This window comes from Tenebrio molitor, chromosome 5 (assembly GCF_963966145.1).
Source record: "Tenebrio molitor chromosome 5, icTenMoli1.1, whole genome shotgun sequence".
Lineage (NCBI taxonomy): Eukaryota > Metazoa > Arthropoda > Insecta > Coleoptera > Tenebrionidae > Tenebrio > Tenebrio molitor.
The window spans coordinates 16560510-16576273 of record NC_091050.1 but is presented as its reverse complement, the minus strand read 5'-3'; the positions used below and the strand labels follow the sequence as shown (position 1 = coordinate 16576273).

General features: G+C 40.3%; 4 protein-coding genes and 1 long non-coding RNA gene across 7 annotated transcripts; 2 read left to right on the top strand and 3 right to left on the bottom strand.

Annotated features, from left to right (window-relative positions):
* Window positions 1-193: 193 nt before the first annotated feature.
* Window positions 194-2949, top strand: LOC138130839 (nonsense-mediated mRNA decay factor SMG8). The gene is made up of 7 exons (XM_069047525.1): window positions 194-327; window positions 382-801; window positions 851-1063; window positions 1113-1386; window positions 1441-1837; window positions 1885-2666; window positions 2721-2949. The coding sequence occupies exons 1-7, from the start codon at window positions 287-289 to the stop codon at window positions 2901-2903; spliced, it is 2310 nt and encodes a 769-aa protein (XP_068903626.1). The 5' UTR covers window positions 194-286; the 3' UTR covers window positions 2904-2949.
* Window positions 532-4907, bottom strand: LOC138130845 (zinc finger protein ZFP2-like). 2 transcript variants are annotated; one of them, XM_069047532.1, is made up of 5 exons: window positions 4770-4907; window positions 4190-4718; window positions 3661-4136; window positions 3408-3611; window positions 532-3242 (listed from the first exon to the last, which is right to left on the bottom strand). In XM_069047532.1, the coding sequence occupies exons 1-5, from the start codon at window positions 4905-4907 to the stop codon at window positions 2937-2939; spliced, it is 1653 nt and encodes a 550-aa protein (XP_068903633.1). In that variant the 3' UTR covers window positions 532-2936. The 2 variants fall into 2 exon arrangements, with proteins under 2 accessions (XP_068903633.1, XP_068903634.1); XM_069047533.1 differs by having other exon boundaries at window positions 3103-3242; window positions 3408-3597.
* Window positions 4908-4997: 90 nt separating this feature from the next.
* Window positions 4998-6116, top strand: LOC138130860 (myeloid leukemia factor 1). 2 transcript variants are annotated; one of them, XM_069047554.1, is made up of 5 exons: window positions 4998-5141; window positions 5200-5232; window positions 5287-5580; window positions 5634-5766; window positions 5817-6116. In XM_069047554.1, the coding sequence occupies exons 1-5, from the start codon at window positions 5062-5064 to the stop codon at window positions 6057-6059; spliced, it is 783 nt and encodes a 260-aa protein (XP_068903655.1). In that variant the 5' UTR covers window positions 4998-5061; the 3' UTR covers window positions 6060-6116. The 2 variants fall into 2 exon arrangements, with proteins under 2 accessions (XP_068903655.1, XP_068903656.1); XM_069047555.1 differs by having other exon boundaries at window positions 5025-5141; window positions 5292-5580.
* A 1-nt stretch (window position 6117) lies between these two features.
* On the bottom strand, window positions 6118-15644 carry Su(dx) (Suppressor of deltex). Its single transcript, XM_069047518.1, has 7 exons — window positions 15339-15644; window positions 15136-15216; window positions 8528-9269; window positions 8299-8480; window positions 8118-8246; window positions 7795-8062; window positions 6118-7738 (listed from the first exon to the last, which is right to left on the bottom strand). Exons 2-7 carry the CDS (start codon window positions 15188-15190, stop codon window positions 6634-6636), a joined length of 2481 nt encoding a protein of 826 aa, XP_068903619.1. The 5' UTR covers window positions 15191-15216; window positions 15339-15644; the 3' UTR covers window positions 6118-6633.
* Window positions 14393-15129, bottom strand: LOC138130875 (uncharacterized). The gene is made up of 2 exons (XR_011159661.1): window positions 14852-15129; window positions 14393-14785 (listed from the first exon to the last, which is right to left on the bottom strand). It is a non-coding gene; the product is annotated as an uncharacterized lncRNA (long non-coding RNA).
* Window positions 15645-15764: the final 120 nt, after the last annotated feature.

The following is a 15764-nucleotide window of genomic DNA, read 5'->3' as shown; positions in this document are numbered from 1 at the left end:
AGCCGTTCATATGTCACAGTTAGTTGTCAAACATCAATTGTGCCAACAAAATACAAATGAAATATCGATTAATGTTTCTGTTTTCAAACAACAAAAAAGTAAATAAACAAGGAAAGGTTACGACACAGAGGTTCAGGTATTTTTATTCATTCGTGGAAAAATGCAGAATTTTAAATAAAAACACGACTTACAGATGAAGAGTGAATAAACTGGTATTTGACAAGATCGGGAATTCAGGACATTTGAACTACTTGTTATCTAACCTCCAAATATCCAATCCAGCAAAATGCGAGAAACGTTTATTTTGCCGGATTTTAAACCGCTGCTGTAATTTTTCTGTAAAAGATGGTTACAAACAATATATATAATTAATTATTTCAGAGATGTCAGCGGCGTAAATTGTGATAAAGTGGTGGTCGTCTCGATCGTCGGTAAGACCCCTTGCAATTCAATGGGACTGAAAGTCAAGTCAGTTGGACGCGTTTTTACCGCAGGATGTAAGACTAGTGAGGAGTGTTTTATTGAAGGCTGTTATGATGAAGAAAATCAGATCATTTATTTACACTTGCACAGTTTATTAGACACAGATTTGCTGATAAAACGTTACGAAAGTCTAGTTGAACGCTGTAATAATGAACGAAAATGTGACGACTTTCTTGTCATTAACGACGAGATTAAAAGTAGCTTTGCTCGAGCGCTTTTGCTGTTAATCCATGTGAGTCATATTGTCATCTTATCCCATCCAGGATGGACCTTTGACACTAGTTACATTCAGTATTTCAAAGCAGTTGATAATTTAAGGTGAATATAATGTAAATAAAAAAATAAAAAGTACTAACGTACATTTCAGCCAGAAAAAAGTTAATAAAATAACAGAAGCCTTGAAAGAAATTGAAGGTTTGAGCCCTGATTGGATATCTAAAGGACGCCTGTGTACTCCACGTTTCATTTTTTATTTTGAACGCTGTCCAAAAGGAATTTACAATTTGAAAAAGGTGGAACATAATCTTGAAGACCGCATTTATCACATTTTAAAGAAAACTAGGATTATTAGCTCTTTTGGGTAATTTTCATCGTCCAAGTTGCGTCTCGATTTAAAATTATGATTCAAGTTCGTCGTTATTTGCCATTCCGATGAACGAAGAATTCGTCTTCATATCATCCGAACAATCACGTGACCGCTTAGGGGAAGCCGTAAGAGGTCTCATACAGGACTGCCAACCTGGCGGTGTTATGCAAGTGCAAGCGCCGTTTTGCAGCCAACCATATTCTGAACGACATTTTTTAAAGTTCTTGCAAGTCCACATAAAACAAGCACGAAGTAAGGGCTTCAACGACACAGGAAGTTCTAGCAGGCATCAACTTACGCAACCAACACACTTTGAAGTAAATTTGTACGTTGACAGTTAAAAAATCAAGTTTTAAAAAAATTTTCTTTAGTTGCCGACACTGCAACATTGGATTGACAGCACCAAGGTCATATACGATGTGGTCATGAAAAAAGGACTGATTTCGTCGCTCTGCACAGATACCAGATTTTCAGAGCAGCGGTGCTTGAAAGTTCTACCGTTGGCTTTAGCCCGTTACCAGGAAAATTTACCACCTCATTATCCCCACGCCGAACACGACAGACGCCTGAGCATGGCTCTGGCTCTGTTTAATGCTCAAGCGAGAGGTCCCGTTTTCCAACAGTATGTGACCAAGTTGAAAGCCGATTGTAAAGCGCATTGGGAAAATGGCAGACAACAGTGCGAAGCGGCCTCCATGACAGGCAATCCGTGTAAATTACCCAAGCACACTTCAGAGCAAGAGCACATGAGTGGTTTCATCTACAAAGGTCGGTATTTGACTATTTGGTGCGTGTTTAATTCATGAAAAATGTAGCTATATGTGACTGCGGGCGTAAGATCGGTCCTCGTGAGGACCCCTACAATGCCAAGCAAGCAAACTACCTCTTCTATCAACAAATCAGCCGGGAGTGCATCTGTTCGAAACTCGAACGAATCTCCTTCCCCGTTTTTCAACCGTCGATCAAAGAATACAAAGCCGCGACTTTGAAAGAAACAGAAGAAGCTCTCTCCGTTCTGTCAGATAGATCAAACGAACTCACTCCAGAGAACGAGCGAGGATTGTTCAGACAACCGAGCACCACCGAGTACTTACCCGGGATGCTCACTCTCAGCTCGCCTCCGGGTCTGCTCCCGGTTTACTCCAGCTGGAGTTTAGTCTGTCTGGGGCCCTCGTCTCTGTACAGTCACAATCTAGGGCTGTCGGAGTCTCACCATCCCGGTTTTTTAAATTCTACCAATTATCTGTTACCTTGGGACGTGACCGTTTATTCCAAAGCGAAAATGAACTGGGTCAGTAAGTATTCTGCGAGAGGCCGACGAGGACGCCCGGCCGGAGCTTCTCCCCAGTTTTCGGTCAAGGTTTTTATCGGAGTGGAGTACGAATGTTCGTCGGGTCATCGTTTTATGTTGGCCGCACCCGATAAAATCCTCAAGGCCACTCCGGGGAGCATCGTCAAGGACACCGGTCACAAAATTGCAGAGTCGGACATGCCATTGTATTACCCTTGCTTATGTCGAGCGAACAAGTTGGCTCAGTTGATGCGACTGCATGTTGTTACCCCGAAGGCCCCGGTCCACTGCACTCTAGATCCCAAAGTAATTCTTATCCAAGTTGGTAATTGTGTCTTTTTCTAAATGTTTCCGTCGTAGGTGCAACCCGCCCCTGGAGCCCCCATTTTTATAAGTGCGGTCGAAAGACCGACGAAGCTGACGCAGTCGGCGTATTGGGTTATGCGCCTTCCTTACGTTTACGTCGCAGACAAAGAGCACTACCCCCAGAATATGGGAGCGAAACTGTTGCAGGGTGTTTTTGGAGTGACGGAAATTGAATGATTCTTTTAAGTATTTTACTTTAAATAAAATAAATTAATGACTAGTAGCTTTTCTGTGTGAATTTAAAAGGTGCGACCTTGAGAATGCTTTAGGGCATAAGGGACACTGGTAGGGTGTCTCTCCCGTGTGGGTTCTCAAATGTACCTTTAACATACTGGAAGTGGTACATCCTTTACCGCAGATCGTGCAACTGTACGGTTTTTCGCCGGTGTGGGTTCTCATATGGACGATTAGTCGAGAATTTACAGGAAAAGCTTTGCCACAGACTTGACAAACAAAGGGTTTGTCTCCTGTGTGGGTTTTCTGGTGCGCTTTCAAATGTCCTGACTGAGTAAATCCCTACAAAACAAACGAATGAGGACTTTTGATTGATATAAAACCTTGACAGTAATACAAATCGATGGTACAAAAGAACTTGTTAGTTAACCATAAAAAATGAAAGGTGTGTGAACCAATCAAAGAGTGGGCTTTTATTTTTTATGGCCATTTTTTTAAAGTCGTTACCTTCAGACAAATGTTGCAACTGTACGGTCTCTCTCCCGTGTGTACCAACATATGTTTGTTCAGATAACAATTCATACTGAATTTTTTTCCACAAATGTTGCAAACGAATGGCTTGTCAAGGTACTCTTTAGAATGAGTCTTCAAGTGTGACCTCAACGAACCGCTTGTTGTGAAGTTTTTGCTGCAAACGCTGCACAAAAAATTCTATAAAATAAGGGTTCAGAAGAGCGTTGCAACCGACCGAGAAACTTACTTTATCGTTAATGTGCGTTCGCGTATGCTCCTGGAGATGAAACGATTGTGTAAAAGCCTTGGGGCACAAGACGCAACAATAAGGTCTCTCTTGGCTGTGCGTCCTGTCGTGCTTGTTCAAATCATCAGATCTGACAAACGACTTGCCGCAAGTCGCGCAGAGAAACGGTTTTTCCCCCGAATGGTTCAAAAGGTGAACTTTCAAACTGTGCCGCTGCGTAAAAGCTTGCGAGCAAATGTGACAAACGTGAGGTCGCGTCCCCGCGTGTGTTTTATTGTGGGCTTTCAGGTGACTTTGTTGGGTGAAACTGGAGTTGCACTCTTTACACTTGTACGGTTTTTCTCCGTTGTGGACTCTCAGGTGGCGAGCCAAAGTGTCCGAACCCACAAAACTCTTTAGGCAGATGGAGCACTCGTGGAGTTTAACACCTCCGTGAGTGCGCTTGTGAATTCGCAAAACTCCGTATCGCGCAAAAGCTAAAATTGCAATAAATCACAATGTCGTTAAACACGATTGAAATCATAATTACATTTTCCACACTCGTTGCACGAAAACGTTTTCAGCTTCTTGTGCGATCTTTCGTGTTCAGAAAGATGGAATTTTTGTTTGAAGCCTTTCGTGCATATTTTGCAAATAAAAGGACGCTCGTTTGTGTGGATGCGAACGTGTCTGAATAACTCGCCCGATCTAATAAAACCTTTACCACAATAACTGCACAAAAACGGCCTTTCTCCCGTGTGGCCTCTCATGTGTGCGCGAAGCCCCCCTATTTGTACATATTCTTTATTACAAATCTGACATGTATGTTTTTTGTTTAAAATGTCTTCGTCCTTTTGGACGTCCTGTTCCTGCAAAGAAACACAGAAGTCGCGACTAAATTCGTCAGCTCCGTGTATTTCCGCGACAGATTCTGTTTTTATGCTGCTTTTTTTCTCTTTGATTAATTTTTTCAAGATTACTTCAGCTTCCTCACATTTTTTTTTAAAGTAAAACGCTGTATTTAAATGGGTCGTGCAGTAACTACATATGTTAGAGGGTAGTTCGTCGTTTTCTAAAATCTTAATTGTTGTTAATATTCAGGCGGTGGAAGTGGATGCTCAAGTGAATACCAAAATGTTAGTTACAAAAGTGATTTTTTCCGCAGCAGACGTCCCGTTTGATTCCACTTCGTAAATGGAAACAACGTCGTCGCTTTCGGCCAAGCAAGTTCGACATACATTGGGATTTTGCAATATTTCAAAATTCATTGTTGCGGCTTGGAGGTTATGTTTATCTTCGTGATTTTTACGGATGTGTTTTTAATCAATTTCACTGTCTAAGGTTGGTAGCATTGCTTCTGGATTTTGGAAAATTCTGGAAGTCAGCTGTTGACAAATTTTAGTGCGACCGTGAGACAATGCGATGGAGTTTTTCGAAAAATTAAAAAAATTCATGGGCTTTCCTGGCGTGCAGGAAAGCCCCGAATTTGACAACAAAGACAGGTATAAACATTTAATAATTTCGCAATTTTTCGTAATTTCACGTTATCAAAATTTTCAGATATTGGGGCCCCCCTCCTAGCAGTCATGACGAGTAATTACACGCTTTAACGTTTTTGTTGCATTTGATTTGATGCTTAACTTGTAGATCAGAATCACCAATCCAGGGTGGTTTCAGTAGGAACTTTAACATTTTTACAGATCCTTTAGAAATGCACAAATACTTTGAACAACAGATGAGCGAGATGTTGCGCAATTTCGGTTTTAACGAATTTGGCGATAGTTTTAACCACCAATTTAGTTTTCCACAAATTGAAGAAATTCCACATGAAGATCAAGCAGAACTTCCATCAGGAGATTTGCGAGGTCAGTTCTTGAAACCTGGATTTGAGGGGCCACAAATGAGAAATGAAGAGAAAAAAGATCAAGATATTGATGGCAAGTAAGTAAAAAGGCACATTGAAGGTGTATTTGGTAAGTAGTTTTTTTTTTTAGGTTGGACATTAAAGACTGGGGCTCAATATTTAAAGGTGAAAACTCTGTGACACCCTACCACAAGGAAGTGGTACCAAGAACGCATTTTTTTGGTCAAAGCGTGACGTCAAAAACAATTAGGAATCCAGATGGGGTAATATTTTTACTTCAAAATGATTTCTTTATTATTTTTGCATTGTTTAGTCGATTGAAACTCATCACACTGTAAGGGACAACCAAGGTAATGAAGAGACCACAATTACGCGAAAAATTGGCGATAAAGAGCACAGTATTACCAAGCGTCGCGACAAGGACGGCAAAGAGGAAGTAATAGAAAATTTTGTCAATTTAGACGAAAAAGACGTGAAGGAATTTTTTCCTAAACAAGACAGATTGCCAGAACCACACCGTCAGATTTGGCCGTTTTTCGATAGATTTTTTAAATAAACTTGTAAATAGTCAATTATGTAAAGTTATTTATCACTAAATAAAAAGTCACAAACAGTTCTTTGTAATAATTTAATAATTCGCTTCGCATTATTTACATACATTTCCTCGCTTTACAATATTCTACAATTTAAGATGTGACCAAGTAAATTAAAAACAGTTTCAGTAGATCAGTTAGCTAGTGTCTCCACCTTCGGTTTTATTTGTCTCTAACTTTGGTTAAAATAAAGAATAAACACTGGTCGCCAATTGCTAGAGTACAAACACTTTGGAATGTTATAAACAACGTTATAATAATCTTGTTTCGTCGTATCCAAAAATATGTAGTCATTCCCTCGTTTTCAAAAAATATTTACATTTATCGTTACATAGTTGGTTAACAAGCTAGAAAATAGGCCAATATATTTCTACGTATCACATTGAAGTACAATCCAACCGAAGTGAACAGAAAAATTGCACAAGCACAATACTGCATTCATCCAATTAAAAGAGGCCCAAGGAAACAGAATTTGAAACCAGACTCGTAATAATCAGGTACAGTCACAGATGAACTATATTATATCTCCTCGTGTCTTCACTCTTGACCGAAAGTATCGGTCTCCTCGATCGCGTACGTCAACTTTTCCACCAACTGTTCGTAACTTTTGTACGGCGGCAGATCCAGCCGGTTGAAGCAAGTGTGAGAACGCGGCAACCACGACTCCTTCCCCACCTTCTCGATGCAGAATTTCTGCGGCCCGTTCGACCCCATCAGCTCGGCGAAGCCCCCGACCGGGACCCTGCACGTTCCCGTCACGAACTGCAACAACCTGGCCCTCTTCTCGTTGTCCGACTGGCGGACGAACTGCCAGAACCACACCACCGGTTTGCTGCTCCTGGTGTAATGTCTGTAGATCGTGTGCCTGTTCCAGTCGTCGACGTCGATCTCTTGCATGCCGCACAGCAGCAACTCCAACTCTCTCTCGTCGAAATACTTGAGCCACTCGATCGGGACCACTTCGTTGAATCCGTCCAAGAACGCCTGGGTCTGCTGCTCTATGCCCCTCGTCATCCTCCACTCGGTCATCAGCGTCAGGTACTCCTCCTTGTTCTCCTCCGTCACTTTTTCTTTGTCGCCGTTCTTCTTCAACTCGTGATGGACCACCTGGCCCAGAACCTCGAAGTCGACGCTGTAGTACAGCTCCAGGCCGCACTCGTCGATGTTGTTCTCTTTGATCCAGACCAGCGAATTGTAGAATTCGGGATCGATGCTTTCGATGTCCTTCATCACGAGTTTCTTGCCCAACATGCGTTTGTAGAAGGGCATGGTGAAGCCGGAATAGATGAACCGGCCGTGGTAGAGCGCCATCGCGATGAAGCGACCGATGAATTTGAAATAGGTCAGGTGTTCGGGATTGACGTACGACGCCGGATTTATTTGCAAACTGTAGTTGTTCTTGTTGGCGTACTCGAAGAGACAGTACATCGGGTTCAGCGCCTCGTGCGACACCAAAAAGAACCATTCGCGACTCACGCCGCCGTAATCCAAGCCCTCTTCGCCCTTGAATATGATGTACAACCTTCGCCGGAGTTCGTACGCTGGTAGTCTCATGATGGTGTGGAAGGAGTCCTCGAAGAGGGTCTGTCTGGTCACTTGGATCTTGATGTGGCTAGGTAGAGCGTTGCTCTGGCACAAAAACCTGCGGACAAATTAATTACCAGTGTAACAGTCACCGCGCAATTTCAATTGACCCACCTGAACTGGCTGATCTTCCACTTGAACGATCTCTCGTAGGCCCTCGGCACGCCGTACACTCCTTTCGGTCCTTTGGGTGCTCCAGGTCTCGGATCTTCAAACGTTGTAGTTTTGGTGTTGTGATCCACAAAGTATCTCTTGCCGTCTTCCGTGTATCGAATCTCCCAACCTGGAGGTAGAGGCACGTCGTCTATTCGCTCCCGACCTTGAGTGCGGGGGTCTTCCCACTGAGTGGTGCGGTTCTTGTGGTTTACGAAGTATACACGACCTTGAAATGGGAGTCTTATTAACGACAAAAAAAAATCAGATGTTCCGAGCGTCACCTTCGGGTTGGACGCGTTTCTCCCAACCGGGAGGCAAAGAGCCTAGGCCGTCGTCGTCATCCTCCACGACCACAGAAGTCCCCGGATACGGACCCGGCTGGAACTGGGGGTATAAAAATCTTTGGTTTCCTGCAATCGAGAAAATCGTATGATTGTTGAAACTTTCTGGTGCGGTGACAACCTTGCTGGACGATGTGTTGTCTTTGTCCTTGCCACTGCTGGAAGTGCTCCAATCTCTCGGAGTTGGGCCGTTGCCACGTCGTAGTCCTCGAATTGTGATCGACGTAATACACCCTTCCTCTCGGATCCCTTCTCATCTCCCATCCGGAGGGCAACGGTTGGGGCCGCTCCCACGACGTCGACCTGCAACACTCCGCTCGACCACCACGTCCCCGCAAAACTCCTCTCACCTGGTGTTGTGATCCACGTAGTATCTCCTGCCGTACGTGTCGAACCTCATCTCCCAGCCCGGCGGAAGCGGGTCCTCGCTCCTCCCCTCCTCGTTCTCGCCGCTGTGCACCACGTTCCCGTTGGGCACCGTCGCCGGCGGTCCGATGTTCCCATTCGCGACGGGCGTCGTCGGCGACACCGGCAGCGCCGTCCTCGACGTCCTTCTGTCCGTAGTCGCGGTGCGTGACGCCGTCGGCACCACGTTCTCAGCACCGGCGTTCCGCGGCTTGGCCCTGATGCCGTTGAAGACGCTTCGGTTCTGCGACGAGGCGTCCGTGTTGTTCTGCGTGAGGGGCGTCGTGCTCGGACCCGGCTTGTGAAACTTGGACATGTCGACGGTGAGCCCCTGCAGAACGCAGATCAGTTCGCCGACTTTGGCCGGCGAGTCGCTCTGCTTGTTCTCGTTCATCAGGTCGAGGGTCAACTCGAGGTTCTCGCAGTGGCCGTTGAAGTGGCTGAGGAACTGGAACAGTTCCACTTTCTTCTCGCCGACGGAAGTGTCCTTGCGGAAGCTGTTGCGGTCGAAGACCACGAAGTTGATCTTAGAGTGGGGGGTTACGAGAAGGGTGAAGGTTTCGTTCCATTTCGGCTGGGCCGTGTTCTTCACGGTCTCGGTCTTGCGTGGATTAGTGCCGTCGACGCTGATCTCCACGTACGGGGAAGGTTTCAGGAACCCGTTGCTTCGCAGGTGGGCACACTCGACTACAAAAGAATACAAATAAACAAACAAAAAATATATTACGAAGCACAATTTGTACGAGTTGTTTACGACAGGAAATTATCGACAACACTAATCCAAGGTGGCATTTACTAGTGACGTGCTTTGCCAAAAATAGAAATAAAAACATCAGATGAAAGAGGTTTTAATCCTCTCACCCTGTAAATATAAAACATTCAGAAAATTCCAATGATTATCCAAGTGTCCTTGGAAAATAACGTAACTTGGATAATTACACATTTAGATTATTGGGAAAAACCGACGACCACTGAAAAACACCGACTAATCTAAATAGACAGTGTTTGCAATTATTCGGGAGAGGGTACAGGTTATATCCGAGATTGTAGAGAAAAGGAGGTTGTGAACAAATTGTGGATGAAACTGTATAGAACAGAATCCAAAATATAAATTTCAATCTATGAAAAATACTTTTCCGTTGACCGCTTGTTAATTTCAATATTAATTAATTATTTTGTCTAAAATATAGTGTATTAATGGACCTCATTAATACACTATTTTTCATTAATCAACGATTTTTGCGATTTTGACGTTTTGATAATATTTTGATGTATAAACAACCTCGAACATGCATTGTTTGCACTTACCAACCAACACTGCAGCAGGGTTTTCTATATTTTATAGCTCCATAATAGCTGCACAATTACGAATTCACTTTTTCAAAAGCCGACCTTTTTGGTTATAATTCGCATGTCATATTTTTCAAAGGTAACTAGGTTTTCCTAGCAACCGTGACTTTTACGTGAAATTGAATGTGAATGGAGTTGACGTCTTCTGAAGCTCTTTGTGGAAAAGTGAATAGAAGGTGTTGAAAAATTTAAAAATGGCCTACCTTGAGGACAAAAAAAGGATGAAGGTATTTTATAAGGTCTCATCTTTATCGAAAAAGATGAAATTGGTTTTGATTTGGCTTTAATTTCAAATTTTGTTACAAAAAAACAGTTTGCGGTCAACGAAAAAATGTTGTAATCAACTCGTTTGTTAATGGGCGATTAATAAACTCAACTGTTAAAGGCACTCACTCGCTACACTCGTTCGTGCTTTAAACAGTTTCGATTATTAATCGCCTTCATTAACAAACTAGTTTATTAAATAATTAATAATAAAATAAGTCCTCCTTTGCTTGGGAGAATACAAATGAAGAAAAGAAACTTTAGGATCACTAATGCATCAGAGCGAAAATCTCAGGGCCTTCAAGAAATATTAATTACATTCTTACATAATTTAATGGACAATAAAATGAGTATTTTTCAAACATCGAGCGTTCAAAAAAATTGTGGTCAAGCAGGCCGTGTTTTCTTTTTACATTTACAAACGTAATTTCACTTTCATCATCACCATTTTATAGTAAATTAAATCAATAATTTAATTTGTAATGGTGTACCACCATAAAAACTGGCGTGGGTTAGTTCGAGAAAGAACTCTTTTTGGCAAAAGAAATAACCATCGCGTGTTCGTTAAATGAATGACATTTGACGGCTGAAAAAACAAGTTTTTTTGTGGTTCTTTTTAGGAACATGACTGACTACAAAGTATGTCGTATATTTGTATTTCTGGAAGATACATACATATACAGGGTGTAACAAAAATAAATGCATTTATTTTAACTGGTAATAGTACTCATCAATTACAACTTTTCTAAATGAAATTTCTTTGAATTTGCAAAATTGAATTGCCATTTGTCCACTTTTTATTTTGACGTGACGTTCACGTTGAATGCAATTTTATAAATCTGAACATTTTCTTAAACAGGAATCGCAAAAACTGAATGTTTTTATTCCCTTCGTATTGCATTTGATGAATAAAAAGGTCTCACTTTCGTTTGTTTTTTGTTACCACCTTGTTTTATTTCTTTATTGAATGTAGCTACATATTTAGATTAAAATCGTTTGATAGGCTGGAAAGCAAAGTTTTAGTAAATTTAAATTAATTTTTAAAACCCTTCAGAATTTGTTTTCGAAAAAAAAAATATTTAGAAAAGTATACTCAAATATTGTTATGACCCGTCCCCTACAGTTTATTCTTTGTGTTGTACGCAAACCCCACCACATCTTAACCCTTCATATTAAATAAACCAACCAACAAATTGATAATTTGTGGATTTGGATGCTGTAAACGCAATTAAAAAAAAATAAGTATGAAGATTAAACAGGTCCAGATAACGTATCAAATTATATTATCTGTGATTGTGTCTATCTCCGCATTCGTCCTCTAATCCACATATATTTTCCGTATTATTTATAAAATGTACTATTAATAAACACACACAAATTTTCAGATGGCACCGATTATATCGATCTATTCATTCTATTTAAATTTAAAGCCACTTTCAAAAGGCTGAACGTTTTGATCACCGTTGTTGCTGCCTCAGAGGCCTAATCTTGGACCCACTGTTTATCAGTTTTATATTACAAAAACAATAACTTGTGGGAAAATACTGATTGCCGACCATTTTCAAAGTGTACTCTCTCTTAAGCGGACACCCGCGGTTCCCGAAATTGTGTCCGTTTAATAGAAATGTCCGTTTAAGAGGAATTTTTTTCTTAATATGTAATACATATGATGTGTACTATAATTTGTCTTTGGTCAGTGACTATGATGAAAATGAAACAGAAAATTTTGGTAATGTAACTTCTGTCGCCTTTGATCTTATTAGAAGGTCCTGACAAGGGAATATTTTTGTTTCTTGCTTTTACAAAGCATTTATAAGTGAATTTGTCGATGTTAAATCCTTTCGTTTAAAAAAAAAAACTGGTTTTTGTGTGACGTACTCATTGGAATTCCACTTTTTGCTTGTCATAAAATTCAACTACATACATTTATTTTTCTTTAAGCGTAAGAATTCGTTTTTTTTTTTTGGTTGCGACAGGTTTGCTTCGTCGAGTAAAACTACTGCACGCAGCACGTCAGCAGACTTCAGGGGAAATCCCGATGTTTTTACATTTTTACAACACTGACTGTCCGCATAAGAGAGGTTCGTGAGACGTTAAACACCGAAATTGAGTGTCCGTATCCGGTTAATAGGAAGTCCGCTTAAGAGGAAAAATGTTATTAGCAAAGCCATAGAGATCATTTAATGTGCACGAACACGTTGTCGTCGGACGAGTTCATGTTCAAATTTTTAGGGGAGGTTTGAGTCCAGCGACGCACAGACCCATTAACCATTTGGAATCCATGCGCTCGTTGTTATTTCTAAGTTAACCCCGTTAGCGTTCAGAAGTGTTTTGTTTTTGTTATTTCTTTCTCTGTGTATCATACTGTGACATTCATTATTGAATTATTAATTTGGTAGAATTTTAATCATATAAATTAATTGAACTATATCGACTCCTTAGCTAATCGAATGTCTCTACGCCACTGATCATCAGCTGACTAGCGTCCTACGGTCAGATTTGGATGAGTCATCATGTACTTCTTAGATGAAATGGTCTCTACATGTTTTGTCGGTCCCTCAAGTGTCCGTTTAAGGGAGATGTCCGCTTATGAGAAGTGTCCGCAAAGAGAGAGTACACTGTATTTTGTTCCATAATTTCAAAAGACAACAACGAGACAAATGAATCTAAACAGATTTAAGTCATTGTGGAGTGATAACAGGCTATATTTAAATGGATTTTTTTATTAGTCTGCAAAAATGTACCAAAACGCAAATTGCAATTTATACATTATACAGGATGATTCATATACATAGTATCATACAAACTTTAACCGGTGGTAGATTTTCAACCCCTAGACACTCTTACAAAAATGTCTCGGTTCTAAGGTTAAAATTGTTGAAGATAAAGCATGTTGAAAAGTATACTATCACCTGCAGATAAATGAAAAATATTTTACGTTGAAACAAACTGTCAGACATTGTTGTCAAAATGAAACTAAAGCGAACTTTATAATACCAATAGTTGCTCTATAGCAACAATTGTTTGCTTCTATTATGACATTCATGACATTTGTTATTTGTTATACGTTATATATTGGACGTAAAGTGGAATAATTTAGTGTAGCATTCACTAACAGTTAAAAAACCGATATGGTAATTTTTGCCAATTTTTGATGTATGACTCAAACTTTTATTCTCAAGAGCCTTTTGAGACCGGAATCTGCCACTGGTTAAAATATTTATGAAACTATATGAATCACCCTGTATGTATACAATAATTTATACATGGACATATGACAACAATAATAGCAGTTTATTTAACGAGTTCGTGTGTAATTTGGGCTTTTTTTGGCATGAGTGGGTCAGTTTAAAACTCGAGTGAAACGAGAGTTTTAAAGGTCCACGATTGCGAAAAAAAGCCCAAATTACACAAGAACGAGTTGAATACAACGTTTTTTTGTTCGACGAGTCCCCCAAAGGCTAAAATCGCTGAAAATCTTTAAAATTAGCTTGACGTTTCGTTTTGACAAGTTGTCAAATTTATCAAAATCCGTTCACACAGGAGAAAATTCTCAAATTCTGACAGTGTCGAACAAAAAACATATTTCTGAAATTTGTTTATCCCAGAAAATAAAATTTAATGTTATAAATAAACTCGTGTCCGTAACAGGTTCAGTTTGAATCTAAAAATATTGAAAACCAAAAATGTACCAACAAAACTAAAAACCTTCACTTCTTTTCGGTATTTACTGAAATTAAAATGTATCGACGAATTTTCTTTGCGTAATTCTGGTCATTAGTTGAAACATATTATCCCATGTGTTTTCTATGGGGTTTAAATCGGGAAACTGTAACGACCCACGCGTTACATTTTATTATTTCTTCCCAAAAACGATTATCAACAAATACAAAATACTTTGTCGTCACAACCGATCGATCTAGTTGTAATTATGTAAAATCAAAAAACGTGAATAGTTTTTTTAATGATAAAAATAGATATTGGGCAGCATAAAAATGTGTCAACTTGCGACAAAATACACTCTACTCTTGTAGTTGTTATAAAATGCGACTTTGAAAAATTTGCCATTATTTGATCCACTACTGTCTACGATATACACAAAAACTAATGACGTCGTTGCTTACTTAAAGAATCTATTATTGGATCGTCTATATTATTTATACAGGTTACGATATACCGTAAGTAAAATAATCAAATTTTTATTTATCGATTGATTTATTTAAAAATTCTGAAATATCCTTTTGTTTTGAGCACACAACAAGTTGCATTTATGTACTGAAACGCAAACTGATCAGTATCTAAGCGGAGTTTGGTGCACAAACCGCTTTAATCTGCGTCTTGATCGAATGACTGTAAATCCCCAAAATTGATCCTCGAGCACGCCATCCTCCAATTAACGTCACTTTTTCCTAATTTGCGGCAACAATTAAAAATACAACTTTCTACTGAACCGCCGTTTTCTCCATTTTTCATTTGTAATTCTGATGTTAATTAAACTAATTCAAGTAGAACGGTTTATCGGCGCGTCTCGCAAGTTTTTCACTTTCTAAGTCCAGACAATAAATGGAAAAACGTGCGCTCCACCTGACCTGAAACACCGTCCACGTTTGGTGAGAAAAATGATGCCACCAGGCGCGTGATACAAATTTCCTCACTTCTTAGAAATAATTAAGAGAACGTATTAATTATGCAAACGGCGTTTCCACCGAGCGTTCAATATCGGGAAACACCAACAACAAATAAATACAAAACGTTGCGCCACATGTGTTGGGTAATCAAGTGAAATTATTGGTGGCATAGGATTTCATAACGATTCCTCAGCTGTTAAAACATGATTTCGGTGGCCCCAGCCAAATATTTGCGATAACACACGCATCCTTATCTCCGACAAAAGTCTAATTTAAATATTGTCCTATCAGGATCAAACTGGTAAACGTACCTGTAATGCCGATCTGGTGCAAAGTTGGCCCTTGATCGACGGTGGAGTCCATCATTCGTGGCTTATCATCGAGATGAGTAGCTGAAAACAAACATCGTCATGTCCATTTCCTTAAGACGAAGAGTCGATTCGAATTGATCTAAACCCGACGATGAAAAGCGGTCGCGGGGCCACAGTTGGTAGTGCTAAAACGGGCAACTTACTTGGTCTGTGGTTTCTGCACTACAATACGTGATAAGGATGATTATTTAAACAATAGGACGCTTGAATTTTGATAAAAAACATGAAATTTGAAGATAGAGTAACCAAGTAATGACGTAAAAGTGATAACACTGTGATCACCGACACGTCAGAAAAATTTGCGCGATTCCCGTACACACTCTCACAGGGGATAACAGTTCGTAATCAGTGGGTTGCACAAGTTTTTCACGCGTTTTCGCCTCACGAAAACACTATTTACGAACCAGCCGAAAACTATCCTCCATGTAAAAATACACTCGCCAATCCATTGAAAGAAAGCGAACTAAAACAGGTCTGCCAACTGAAGTGATATGTGCTTTGTGATTCTACCTCCCCACCAAACCACATTTGCCCTTGCATGTTCATAAATAATGGTAAACTTATCTCCT